At 36.9% G+C, this 14468-nt stretch overlaps 1 protein-coding gene across 1 annotated transcript in view; it reads left to right on the plus strand.

The window, feature by feature from the left end:
• The window catches only part of RELCH (RAB11 binding and LisH domain, coiled-coil and HEAT repeat containing), an 86607-nt gene that overhangs the window by 12079 nt on the left and 60060 nt on the right, over nucleotides 1-14468 (plus strand). Inside the window, 3 exon segments of the mRNA XM_041118301.1 lie at nucleotides 5849-5938; nucleotides 14190-14261; nucleotides 14370-14425. Coding sequence (XP_040974235.1) covers nucleotides 5849-5938; nucleotides 14190-14261; nucleotides 14370-14425 — 218 coding nt within the window.

Raw genomic sequence — 14468 nt, forward strand, 5'->3', positions numbered from 1 at the left:
GACGATATGATTTCCTGTGATCTTGGAGAAAATACAGCAATTTAATGGCTGCTTTACCAACTAGTAATTTTTTTATAATAAATTTAGATGTTTGAAAAGTAAATTCAAAAGCTTCCAAAAGATTTGTTTAATTTTTTAGGGTTTTTTTCTTGAGCCTTTCTATCAAGAAGTAGTATCGCTTGGTTTGTCTATGTTTTTAGCTGATTTACAATGTTATGCTCATGTAAAGATTAATTAAAAATGTATTTTTATAGAAGACTAACTTATTTCTGCTTAATTCATGTACTGTGAAACTACGGCTAATATAATCCCTTTTGGTGTCCCTTTAGGTAAGCTGGTAAAAATAAACTGGTTTTACCATCAGAGTGAATGAAACCTAACCTCTTTCATATTATGTATGTCAGTGGAAGGGGATGTATCACTTTGTTTTACATTTTTCTCCTTATATAGTTATACTCAGCTTTCAGTGAAAGAGCTGAATATGCCTAGGGAACAGAAGCTGTCAGCAGAAATCTGCATGTCATACAGGTGACAGTTCTGGGAATAAGAAAGGAATTAAAATTCCTTTCCTCTGGAAAGAAGCAATGTTTTAAAAGATTGTAGAAGTTAATAAGCAAAACGTGGTGGTGAACCTGATTTTTAGCTTCACAAATGAAATTAAAACCACTGCATTTTTCAATAGATGGATTAAAAAACTTTGTGGCTTTCAGTATCAAATACGAATCTTAGCTTTCTGATTTTGTTAACCCTTTTCCAGTGGTAGAGTTAAGAGACAAGAACTATACACAGGCTCTCCTTTGCTATCCCAGTCTATCTCCTGGCATTTCACTAGTATGGGCTATGAAAAGCCTGAGCCTATTTCACTTGTTTTCTACGCACCTGTGGCACTCCCTTGTTCCATATTGCAGTGATAGGCTTTCTGGAGTTGTTTACACCTGTTTGTTGCTTTACCATTTCTGAAACATTAAACTGACAGCAAATATTTTTTCACTATTCATTAGGAAAGCTCTTAGAAAAAAGGAATGGCTGATTAAAAAGAAAACTATTTTAATTCAGAATACTAGAGAAAGAAATATAAAAGTCACACGCAGAAGACTTAGTAAGAATGTGCGTATCATGACAGGAAAATGGCTTTCCACTGCTGTATCACATTGGGTTTTTTTCTAGAAAAGAGACAGAATTCAGCCAAAGTGTACTTCCCCTTTTCAGTGGTTCCTCCCTGCAAGATTCTGCTTTGATTAGTCTTTGCTGGATAACTTAAACCTAAGATTTTTATTTTTTATCTAAAAAATAATCTGAATAAATATACATTGTTTTCCTAAAAATTTGATTTTTTTTCTTTTCCCCTTTCAGTTCAGAAAGTAGTTTTCTGAATGCTTTAGTTGAAATACTTCCACTCAGCGTACTGGAGTGCAACTATTTGTACTTCAGAAAAATGGTGATGTTTCATATCCCTCAAGTGATCTACTTGGCTGAGCACAGCCCTTCCCTTGCTGATTCCTCTCATTCAAACAGCCCTGCTTGTTTTCATGGTGAATGAGGGCATTGCATTCCTGGCAGGGAGGTACCTTTTCAACCTCTGATCCTTTGCTGAGCAGGTATATCCTTTATGGAAATGTAAAATTTGAGGTTATAAGATGTTATTCCATAATTTTCTGGATGATGGCATTAGTCTTAAGGGATAAACCTCTGCTGATGACTGCCTATGAAGGCAGTGGTAAGGAGTGAGTGTCCTGGTTTCAGCTGGGATAGAGTTAATTGTCTTCCTAGTAGCTGGTACAGTGCTGTGTTTTGAGTTCAGTATAACACACTGATGTTTTCAGTTGTTGCTAAGTAATGTTTGGTCTCAGGTCAAGGATTTTTCAGCTTCTCATGCCCAGCCAGCAAGATGGCTGGAGGGGCACAAGAAGTTGGGAGGGGACACAGCCAGGACAGCTGACCCAAACTGGCCAAAGGAATATTCCAGACCATGTGACACCATGCCCAGTATATAAACTGGGGGGGGGGCGGGAATTGCTGCTCGGGGACTAACTGGGTGTCGATTGGCGGGTGGTGAGCAATTGCATTGTGCATCATTTGTATATTCTTTTATTATCCTTTTATTATTACTGTTGTCATTTTATTAGTGTTCTCATTATCATTATTAGTTTCCTCTTTTCTATGCTATTAAACCATTCTTATCTCAACCCACAAGTTTTACTTCTTTTCCCGATTTTCTCCTCCATCCCACTGGGTGCAGGAGAGGAGTGAGTGAGCAGCTGCGTGGTGCTTAGTTGCTGGCTGGGGTTAAACCATGACAGTGAGGCAACAGATAGTTACCCCCACAGTGACATTTTAGGTAGGTGAAGCGATGGGGCAGACCTGACACTGTTCAGCTTTGGGCAGTCTTCAGCACAGCCCTGCCAGGCAGCGCGTGCGTGCCATGACTCTACTGTTGATGACATATCTGGCAGGCTTGCCAGCCCTCCCCTTCCTGGGTGACATTTTCAGTTAATTGTCTCATTTAGCTTTCTCTTCTCACCTTGTTATGCCATGGCTGATACCTTAGAAGGCTCTATTGGAAATCTCTCTTTGCTGTTTAAACCTACTATCTAAGTTCCTGTGCAGTGCTTGGCTCTGTTCCTTGAGAAGCTTCAATACGTTGTGCAACAACAGCTCCAAAATTCATCTCACCTAGTCCCAGCGGGGCAAGATCCAGGTCAGTAGTGCTGCCGTGGCATTTGATAGAAGCAGCAGGTCCCTTTGCTGCCCGCTCGCCCCTCAGCCTTGGCCCCACAGCAGCTGTGGCTCGGGGCAGAGACGGCGGTGTAGCCAAGGCAGGCAAGGGCCATGTGGCACTACAAGCTTTGCAGCGTGAGTGCAAGGGGTGGAGCTGCCGTTTGGACCTCACCAGCCTGGCTGTGGTGGAAGCCCCTCTTTTCCAGTGGGTAGCAGAAACAGGTAGGCACACCAGCGCTGAAGGCAGAGGGAGCTGCTCCCCCATCGCTTCCTTTCCCACTGCTTGAAACACCTGCTTCAGCGGGAGCTGCGGCAGTGCAACGGCATCTGCGACTGGGCTTTCCCCCTAGCTGGGACTTGGCAGGGTATATAACCTTAGCACTGATGATTCATTGATGCCTGTGGAGCCAGTTTGGCTAGGAGATGTCTCAAGTGAAGTGCTTCAGCACTGGTGGCCTCTTATCTTAACAGCAGGAACCACTTCTGTAGCCATAACACGTATTTTAAAGGCAGTGCCCTATAGCAAAGTAGTGGTAGAAGTCTTGTTACACTACTCAATCTAACCATTTAGATTGACTTGTGTTACGGAAGCTGTAATTTCCCAACTTGATTGAGTTCTGCAATGTGTATCATCTAGTGGGATGCTAAATTGAGAATGAACACTGTAATGATAAGGAGAAATCTAAATGGTGAAGTTTCAGTCCTACAAATTGCTGCTGTACATGTAGATGTGGTGCTTAAGACAGTTTGAGTGTTACAATCATAAAACCCCTTGGTTTTATTTAGTTTCTATAAGGACCATTAAGGTTGTAAAACTGGTTGATATTCACTGGTTGGGAATTATGAATTGTTGAACATACAACTGCTGGTATGATCTTAAATGGCTTCTGTTGTGTACATCCTGATACAGACTTCAATTACCCCATGTTTTTTTCTAGGCAACTTTTTTTTTTTTTCAAGAAGCTTCTGGCTGCTTTGGCAAATAAGTTTGCGTTTTATGGCTGGATTTGTTTTATCAGTTGTGGGGGAAGAGCCTTTGCCTCTAAAGCATGCCACTAGTCATATGAAAAAGGTTTTGTTGCTTATGGCTTTGGATGCTTTAATAATTATGATGTGGTTGACTTTACCTGAAAATTTGAGCATTGTTTCTCTGATGTTACCTGCTTCATAAGAGAAATAGAAAATAGAACTGTGAACATGGCAAGACTGCAGGAGGAAACAGTTGTATTTCTGCTTTTGCCATAGCAATGCTCTATATGAGACTGGGTCACTTTTCTTAAATGTCAGCTTTTCATTGAGATCTCTATTTGAATGTTGTCTGTTTCTTTAACTCGAGTCTTGGATTTGGTTTCAAAAAATGATCTTGCCGCTCCCAATGAAAAGAAATTGGAGCAGTACTTGCTGAACAAGGTGTTTAGTGCTTTGAGAAGTCATCTCTGAAGATTGTCACGGTGTGCATGCAAAATTCATGCTTACTTTTGAATTTAACCACTCTAAATGTGGTTCCCCATATATAAAATCTGGTTTATTTTCACAATGGTCCATTTTGCAAAGATGCTGTAAAAAGAAGAGTTTGTACTATGCTGCTAAGCACTACAGAACAGCCTAGAGAGAATTGTTAAATCAGATTAATGTCTAGAAAAAATGCAAGTTAGGGTTGTCAGGCACTTTGGTACTGTGTAACTTGACTAGCGTTGGCAAATTTAATATTCTCTGTAGCTTTTCAGGTGAGTGTAGGTGCTTTAATCAGTCTCAGTCCAGGTGTTCTTATTTCAGTCTACTGCGAGGCTGTATGTAGAAAGGATGTCACAAGACCTCAAGGGACAGCTTAGGCTCAAATGTACAAAAAAGAAAGTCATTAATTGGTTGTTTGGGTTTGGTGTTGTTTTTTTTTTCTTTTTTTTTTTTACATAATGCAGAATTGGGGGGGTTAAATACTTTCTGTGATGTCAATCAAATTCTGTCATGACTAACAAGTGATGAAATTGCTTCTATTTCCACTGACAGTTACAAGGCTGTTTTTGACAGCCCTATAGAATTTGTTCTTTGTTAATGTGACAACACCTCTAATGTAATTAAAATTATTTCTGAAGTGCTACATAGAAATTAATTTCAAAAGGAGGGGAAAGATACTAAGTTACTTAATATAATTTCTGCATGTTCAATTGTGTTAGGAATGTGTTCTGTTTGGTTTGGGTTATGTCACTGACTAATTTTGTTGCGCATTTTTCTAATTAAAAAGTGAATGTGTGCCTCAACAGACTTGAATTTATCAAAATTGCTTTCTGTTTGAACCCCCACACACCCCCCACACACAACCCCAACCCCCCCCCCCCCCCCCCCACCCCACCCCCCCCCAACCCCCCCCCCCCCCCCCCCCCGAAATGAAAAACATCAAGGTCAGATCATAACCTTATGCTAGTTACTGAATTTCTTGAATGTTTTTTTTGAGTAACAATTTAATTCTAGAGCATGAATATTATACCTGCAATAGCATGAACTGGACTTGCTTTGCTTTAATTTTGCTAGGTAATGAATTCCTTTGTAAATGTTGTGTTAAGTGGGTATGTACTGAAGTTAATGGCAGGATCGGGAGATACGTAGAAAAGCATTTGGTCACGTTAACATGCCTTAAAATACTATAAAAGGGAAAAGGAAGTAGCGTATTTGGGCTAGTTACAGGTTTCTTTAAAATGGGAACAGAACTGCTTGAAACTTGTTGCAGAGCAGTTTGTATCTGTTTGGTTTCTTGTGCGTGCTCACTTGCATGTCCAAGCAAAGGTCCCTGGCCCTTGTGGAAAAGGGGAAGTGCTGCACTGCGCTGCTCTGCGGCTGCTGTGGACAGGGTAGAAATGCCACCTTCTGTGGCGAACAAGGGTGAATTTCTTACAGTGTCTGTTCGTTGAACTTGCTGTCATGCTCTATTCTTTTCAGATTTACTCACATACTCCTTATGTAGAGGCAGACTTTTAGAAAATGCAATAAAATTTCAGTCTTGCAGAACACTTACTTAGCCTTTGATACATAGTTTCTGAAATGAGAAGGTGTTTTGACTTTCTTTATCAAAGCCAGTCAGCTTGTCAGGACTTTTTTCTGATATCTTTGGTTTTTTTTTTCTCCCCCACTTAAGATCGCGCTGGAAGCATCAGTACTCTTGATTCCTTAGATTTTGCAAGATACTCTGATGATGGCAATAGGGAAACGGACGAAAGAGTAGCAGGTAAGTTTTTTGTATGATTTAGGAATCATAGAATGCCAACTTTACCATTTGACTTGTTGTTTCTAGCGTAAGTATATTTAAATGAACATTTCTGAAGATGACAAGACTTCGCTGTGGTTGTTTAACTAGTCACTTAATGATATAATCATGTTTCAGACACTTTTACTATAATTACTGTAAATATTCAGGCAGGTGTATTTCTGTATGATTCCAGATGTCACCAGGGTAGAAGCAAGTAGTATACTTGAAAATTGTGCCCTGTTTTTAACAATAGAACAGTATCTTGATATTGCCTACTGACTACTACCATTTAGCTGAAACACATGCTGAAATATTCTATGTAGTAGTCTGTGACTACTACAGGGGTGATAGCTTTCTGATATAAAGATCTGTAGCACATCATCTCTTAAATATAGCTTATGTGTAGATCAAATAAGCATTACCAAACCCAGCGTACACTTGGGATTTTCTTAGTTCCATAAGTCGTCTTTGCTACAAATCTTAACTGTAGTGCTTTTCTTCTCTCCCATTTGATTTCTCGATTCTATAAGATTGTTTCAAAGAAATGATGGGGGGGTTGCCTCTTGCAGTTGTTCTGAACAGAAGCCTGTGGCATTTTTAATTTCAGGTTTTATGATTATCTTGCCAAAGGCAGAGGCTGCTTTTCTCTTATATTTGAAGTTATTATAATAATCTCTTCTGTATGTGAGACTTGTTTCTCTAATCCAGGCTTCTTTCTAAGTTCAGGTATTAAGTTATTTGCAGCTTCTGTAGAGGAATCCATAAAAGCTCTCTGGAAACTGCTACAGAACTCTGTGTACTTCTTGTCAATTAATACTGTTTAATATCATGAGCACATGAAAGTTCTCCGTGCTGTGGCCTTTGTTCACATAGTTTAGCTTTACGACATCTGAAGTGATGCAAGCTGCTGTGTCTCTGTTCCACGCTGTTGTCTCTGCTTTGAACCACCACACTTCATCCTAGCAGAAACACTGTCACGTTCTTAAGCAAAGAAAAGGCTGGTGAAACATAGTTCTGTAAAGGATCTTGATTCTGAAGTTTACTTTTTTGGTCAGTCTGAAATGGCAACCAGTATTGATCCAGAGAGAAGAAACAAAAGTGTTGGGAAAATCTCATTGTTCTTACCTGGCCAGTTTTTCTGAGGTAAAGGACTGGATTCAATTCATGAACATGAAGTAAATTCAGGTATTTTGGTGCTCTGGTCTGGAACTATAGGTACTTACTGTTCTTCAATTTACCTGGAAACTTCCGGATTCTTACTACTGTCTAATTACTGTCTTTTTCAATATATGTAGTCAGTTTCAAGGAGGCAATAGTTGTAAATACAAAGCTAATCTTCTAAACAAAGTGTGTTTAAGGAACGCAATTATTTCTGAATTGTGTCCTGGAATACAAGGAAGAAACAAGAAAATTCAAAATATTTTGATTTTTTTTTCATCATCTTGCTAGATTTTTCCTGTTTCTAGTCAATCTTTCTTGGCAATAGTATTACTGAAGGAGCTAGTCTGATCTTTGCTTGGAGCTGTCTTTAGTAAATGAATTGGATTAGAGATGCTTATAGAAGGTAAAGACCAGTCAGAATTGACATCCAGTAGAACCATTAATCTTCTGATGGAACATTAATGACAAAATATTGATTACTTGCAGTATGAAATTAATATATCCTTAAAATAAATATTATATTTAAGTACATCCTAAAATAGATAGAGATTTTTGAAGATTACAGTATATTAATTGACCACTGTCATATGTAATGGACAAGAAAATTATATGGCAGGATATTTATATTACGATTCTGTGTTCCTTTAGAGACATTTTTCGAAGAGTTGTTAAGAAGTGATGTAAGAACTTGCACAAAGCAAGACTGGATATTATTTCTGGATGTTTGTAAAGACTCAAAGTTTTCCAAAATATCCTATTTCTACTTAAAGTTCTGGTTCAATTATAATTCCTTAAAATCTTTTGCTTCAATTCTGTTTAAAACCATCTACCTAAGCAATAAACTTCAGAAAACTGATAAGTATTTAATTTGCACATAAAAAAATTATGTCAGTAGAGGTTTCAAAAACTTTTCAGATCCAGTTCCTTCTTTGAAAAAACTCTGGCTTATAACTTCTGCTTTTGAAGTAGTTCTTAGCTGCAAATGCACTTTGAAACATAACTGGAAGTCCATCCTGCTTATTTCTTCTCATATTCTTTCTTCTCAGTGAAGAGCTTTGTTGCTTAGGAGATAAAATTGTAATCTATTTTGAAAGCTTGAGGCCATGATCTGATAGTCATATTTTTCTTTTGATAGTTCTCGGAGTGAGGTTTGAATAGTTTCTTTTTGTAAATGCCTTTCTCATGCTGTTATCTTTGTTTTTTACTGTTTGGACAGAACCCGTGATTTCCATATCAATTCCCTAGTCAAATGAAGCCTAGGAAATAAACGTGCATCAGTCACTAAAAGAAACTGGTCCCAAGTCAGAAGGACTTTAAAACTGAAGTTATAACATATCCAGTTACGAATACTTTTATACCATGGCAATGTTAGGAAGCACCAAATCAAAAATTCTGTATATATACCATCCAAAGCCATCATATTTCTGTTTTGCTGTTATGGATGGTGTTAGACTTAGCTGCCATATTTTTTATTTTACCAATCCAAAAATTCCTGGAAATACCTAGAAAGACTCTTGCTTGAAATGGATTTCAGTATTTCAAATCTGTTAGCCCAGTTCATTCCATCTGGCTTTAGAATCAAAATTTGGCCTAGAAGCAAACATGTTTTGAAGAGTTGGTGTGATCTTGTCACTTGGGAAATCTGATTGAAGGAAGCTAAGTGAGACTCTTCTATAATATTATTATCAGCTTGACTGAAAAGATGCAAGTCACAAAAGCCAGTCAGGATGTGGATGAGCACGACAAAACTAACTGCAATTTAGAAAACATCAATTTTCTTCCTTATCTATCACATCTAAACATAAATATAGAGAGCTGTGTAACAAATTGGATAATGCATTTGTAATTCACTAAGAATTTAAAAAAATATATGCATCCTTAGAGCTTGCAATTTACTAGATGGAAACAACCTGTTCTCTAATAAGTCTTGAATCTAAATTTGTGTATTAAGTGCTGAAACAGTTGGTGTTAAGATCAAGTCAGTACTGAAGGATTTATTAGGCTTAGTAAACCTCCTCCAAATATTCATTTTCATAAAACAACCAGAGAATGGAAAACCTGTTCCATTCCTGTGGAATAAGAGTATGCCTAACTTGAAGTTAAATACCCACAGCTTTCAGTGGAAATAGGTCATCTGACATTCAGTCTAAGGAACTGAATCTTCTGCTTCATCTTAAATTGACTGTGTGCACAAGTATGTTTGTGATCTAAAACCCCTACTTTCCATGATGCAAAATATTTAGTATTGCTGAACTGGCTTTGACATCTACTGTTCTGAGAATCTGATAATTTTAAAAACACCGTGCTGTGTTTTCAATGATAATAAAATTAATTTTCATAATCAAACTCCATTTCAATCACTTATCTTCTTATATTTCCCTTCCTTAGCATTGATTTCTGGCTAGACTATATATTTCTGATTAGCAAAATAAAATACTGCCCCTGTCAGGATTTGAAGGGAAGAGACAAGCTCAAAACCCACTTGATTATTTTTCAGGATTTCATTTATCTAGACTTAGGTTTGCAGTTTCTGCTTTTTAATAGCCTTTTTATTTATGTTTTTTTAATAAATACTATTACTCGTGTGCAATCAAAATCAGAGGAGGATCTTAAAAAACCAAACCAAACAAAAACAAAACACAAAAGGCATCTGTAATAAAACAATCACTTGCTAACATTGTGTGTTCAATTTGTTCATCCTGGAAGTGGGTCTGGTTTTGTCTTCCCATTTCCTGTTGTAAGCCCTGTTAAGCAGTTGTAAGTCTCCTTAATTTCCCTCCAGATCGATAGCCTCCAAGGGTTGAACCTGAAGATGAGTCTGCTGTAGTTCAGGTCTCCTCTGTAGCTGGTCCTGTCTCAACTTAAAAGCATTAATGAGGCTAATGAGTCAAGTGTTGGCTTCCTACTCTTAGAATGATAACCAGTTCTCTGTTAGCTTGCTCATGAGCTTTCACGCTGATCATAAATTCTGTAGCTTGATAGTCACCTCTCGTGCTGTAGTACTACTTTCTGGTTCAAGCTATTTGTGTTACGCCCTGAAGTGTTTCACACTGACAGTAAATATGGTCACTTTGTTTCTTCTTAGGACTTGTATCAGGGAAGTGGGAATTAGGAAACCTCAGGTCTTGAAGTATATTGTGATGGTGGCTTCATTGCTAACTATAGTTGGAGAATTTAAATTTCTTCTGATTGACTCAATGCATGTGCAAATCCATCAAATGTAATGGGATGTCATACATGTTTTAGAGGGCATAATTTAGGACATCTAGAGTTTTACATTTACTCTACAAGGAGGAAGAACTTGAAATGACAGTTAAGAAACAAACAACAACAGAACTTGTAACAATATGTCCAAATTTGAGGAAAGCAAGGTAAGCACAGGGGCCCTTGGTACTTCAGAGGAGAACTACTTTTAAAAGAAAGTGCCAGAATCCGATATAGTGACTTCACAACTTAAAACTACCTTCTACTGTTGTCTGAAGTATTTCATACCGAAGTATGCAAAAGTCTGACAAGATAATTCATACATAGAATGTAAAATTCTAGTATAATTGGAAAAAATACTGCTTATACAAAAGCAAGTACTGAAAATTTTTAGAAGTACTGTTTATTTCTTCAACTTTTTGGCCTTGGCCCAACAAGACTGCTGTTCATGTAGATCTCAACTTGTTCAGTATCCTAAATCACAAGTTGTTCTTTATAGCTAACTTCTCAATCTATGGTTCATTACTTATGAAGTCATTAACGAATGTGAGTGAATAGAAAAGATCCTTGAGAAAGTTTCGTTTTTAAATTTCAAAGCCAAGCAGACAAGCTGCCCACTCCTGATAGGCACTTCTCTTCTAAGGTGTATTAGATTAGCTGCATGAAAACTGAAACATTTAAAATCACTAATCTGAAAGTCTTGGTCAAATGCTTTGTTGCTTGCTTGAAAGATTCAGCTCTTTTGAGAAAGTCTAGGTAATTTTTTTCAGAATGGTAGCTGTAGTGATTTGAGTTCTTTATAAAAAGAAAAAGCAAGAGAGCTACTTAAATTCAGACTAGTTTTCTCCCCTAAGGCAAAACAGATTGTTCAGAAAGGCCCTTTCCTTGTAGGAAGAGTAACCAACCTCAGAGCTCTAAATTTCTGTTCTCTGCTTTCCTGATGTAGAGGAGAATCAATTTGGTTCTTTCCTTTCCTAGGCTGTCTGCAACAAAACTCCTCTGTGCATCGTTCTTAAGGAGTGTCAGCCTCTTTCACCGAGTACTATAATGAGTTATACATGTTATCAGTTCAGTCAAGCATGAAGTTAAACTTTAGCTGGCTTTATCAATGCTTTTGAAGGCTTAGCTTCTCTAAGGTACATAAGCTTTTCAAGATCAGGTAATTTATTTTAAAAGTCAGTACTTAACAATGGTTACAAAGAAAGGGGTTAGACGTTGCTTTTTGTTATTTAACAGAATGTCATATCATCAACAAATGGGGATTTCAAGTGTTGATTTCATTAGTTCACATGTTGAGTTAAAAATCATTATGTATTTTGGCAGAAGATTGCATTTCAGTATAACTTCTAAAATAAAGAGCTTTTAATCATAATTGAAAATTTGAAATTATGTTGTAGCTATTTACAAATATTTATGCTTATATAAAAAAACTACAAATAAGCTTCCTCAAATAAAAGCTAAATTTGTGACTTAGATGCCTCAAGGTTTGTATGATGGCAATTACAATGGTGGCATTAGTAAGACTGGGAGATGAGGTACAACTGTAACAATGCTGTGTTGAAGTAGAACTATGTGGCTGTTGTGACATGCTGCGAAGTGACAACTTCTCAAATATACTATGTCCAGAAAGTTCCACTGTATACAGAGAAACATGCAGCAGAGTAATCTACTTTTAAGGTTGAATGGGTAAAGTCCTAATGGCTTCTAAGAATTTTCAGCATCATGACAGTTCACTAAAAATTAATTCTTGCCGTCTGACATGGGTTTCTCTGACATGAGTTTTTTGGCTTTCTACGCCTTCAGACATGTCTTATTCCTATTTTCCTTAATGGGATTCCTGAGTTTTTCTAGTTTCTGTTGTTTTTCTAACTTTTTTTATTATTTATATCATTCTAGTGCAGGGCACTCCTGATCTGCAACTGTTCTGGTCTTTGAAAATATTTTACAAGAATAAAATGTTAACATAGAGTCATTTCCATCAGAAGAATTACTTAATTTGAATTCTTCGCAATTTTCAAAAACTAACAAATTAGTAGCTTACAACTTAGAATTGTAACTGTGAATTAGTAACTCAAATGCAAGGAAGTGCTAAAATTATTAGATACTTTATTACAAGAGCATTTTCTAACTTTGTTGCACAGAAGTATTTGCAGATCAGCATTGCTGAATACTAGAGAGATTTTACATATTTTATTCATCATATCCTCAGTTGCGCTTTTGTATCGCTGCAGTAAAATTCTGTGCATCAAACAAATTACTTTCATGTAGCAAATGTGGTGTACTGTAGTTATCCTTCAGTTTTTATGGATAAATGCAAACTGAGTGAATCTTTTTTTCCATGCGTGCTAATTATCAAAAGATCGTTAGTAACAGATGTGCAAAAGAGGAAACCATTTTATTTGTAGTCTTCAGTAGCATTTCTTACAAGCCAGAGCCAATGCATTTTTTCGGCCATGCATTGTTCTCTGTGTAAATATTTCAAAATGCCAAAATATTTCAAAATGTTTCCAGGCAATGATTAAAAATCTCATTAATATTTTCTTACTAAAAGCAGCTACAGTATTTTTAGTTTTGCATGGGAGTAAAGTAAATGTTAGGTAATCTATTTAGAGTAGTTTAACACTTCAGTATGGTAGCTGTTCTGGGCTCATCTCTTCTAGTTAAGTACAAGAACCCTTTCTGGTAACTGTATAGTAATTAGATTAATCTGAGAATTAATTAAATGCATGTAATTATCTGGTAATTCCTTAAATAGGTTCCCTTAGATGCTCTAACTGTAAACGGCTATAAAAAGAACATTTACGATATGTTTTGCAAAGGTACAGGGTTTTAAAATTTGAAGCCACAGTATACATGTGATCTCAACTTCAAAACACATGGAATTCTGGTGCGAACAAAGCACTACTGGCCGTTTTTGGAGGAAACATTGGAACATGAGAAACACATAATAGTGACCGGGGGGTGGGGAGGTGAAGCAGGTGATAACAGCAGCTAGAATTATGTATTTTTGAATCTCTAAAACTGACTCTAGATCATTGAAAGTTTTGTATAGTCTAGAATCACTGGAAACTTTTAAGAATAATGGAGCAAAGACATTTTTGTTTCAAGCTTCTCTAAGTACCATAGGAGAGCTGCATATTTTGCATTTTTTTTTATCTTGTGCATCTCTTAAATGTATTCAACTAAATTAAAAATCTTAATCAACTCTAGGATATTCCTGAAACACTATTTTTAAATAGAGATTTAAAATGAGACTATTCTTAGTAGTAAAATAAAGTATGTTTCAAGTTCTGCCATTTAAACTAGTAAAATTTCAGTGTATGATTTTATTAAAAAAAAAAACAACCTGTAGTCTCAATGGGACAGTACATTCACTTCATGTTTTAAGCTTTGCTACATGGAGACAGCTTCCTCTGCTGCCACCATGTATTTGCTTCATTGAGATCTGTCCTCTCATTGCCCACATACTCCCCTTGCCCCAAGAAATCGAAACATTTGACAGTATCAGCTGATTGTAAGAGTAGGGAAGAAATAGCAAACATTTCCCAGTAATATACAAAGTTAAAAGCAAGCAAAAAAAAAAAAAAAAAAAAAGACCCCAAAACCCTACAGTGAGTCCTTGTCAGACAGCTTGAAATTTTGATTTAGCTAACTTAACACCAATGAAACTATGGAAAATGTTCACCAGTTTGCTTTCAGACCAACTCTGCTGCATGTGTTCATAAGTTCCATAAAGATTGCATGCTTTCTGTTTAATACAAACTGTATATTTTTTTTCACACCCATCCTTGCTTTTTATATTTTATTTTTGTTTCCCTTGCCTTGGTTGGATGCCTGTGTGTGTTTAATCCAAATCCCTGTCCAGTCCTGGAGTTTGAACTACGGAAAGCCAAGGAGACCATACAGGCCCTCCGAGCCAACCTGACTCAGGCTGCAGGTGGTGTACATAAACCTTTTCTTAAGTCTCTACTTTGAACAATGTAGAAGTAGCTGAGCTCATCCTGTGTGAAAGAGTAAAATTTAGTTACTTTTTTTTCCTCCCTAGAAAATGAAGTTCCTTTGCAGGAACGAAAAAATTATAAATCAAGTCCTGAAATTCAGGTAGGTGGCTGGTGGTAACTGAGCTTTGCATGGACTTTAAGAC

The sequence above is a fragment of the Aquila chrysaetos genome, chromosome 18 (genome assembly GCF_900496995.4).
Source record: "Aquila chrysaetos chrysaetos chromosome 18, bAquChr1.4, whole genome shotgun sequence".
In the NCBI taxonomy this organism is placed as follows: domain Eukaryota; kingdom Metazoa; phylum Chordata; class Aves; order Accipitriformes; family Accipitridae; genus Aquila; species Aquila chrysaetos.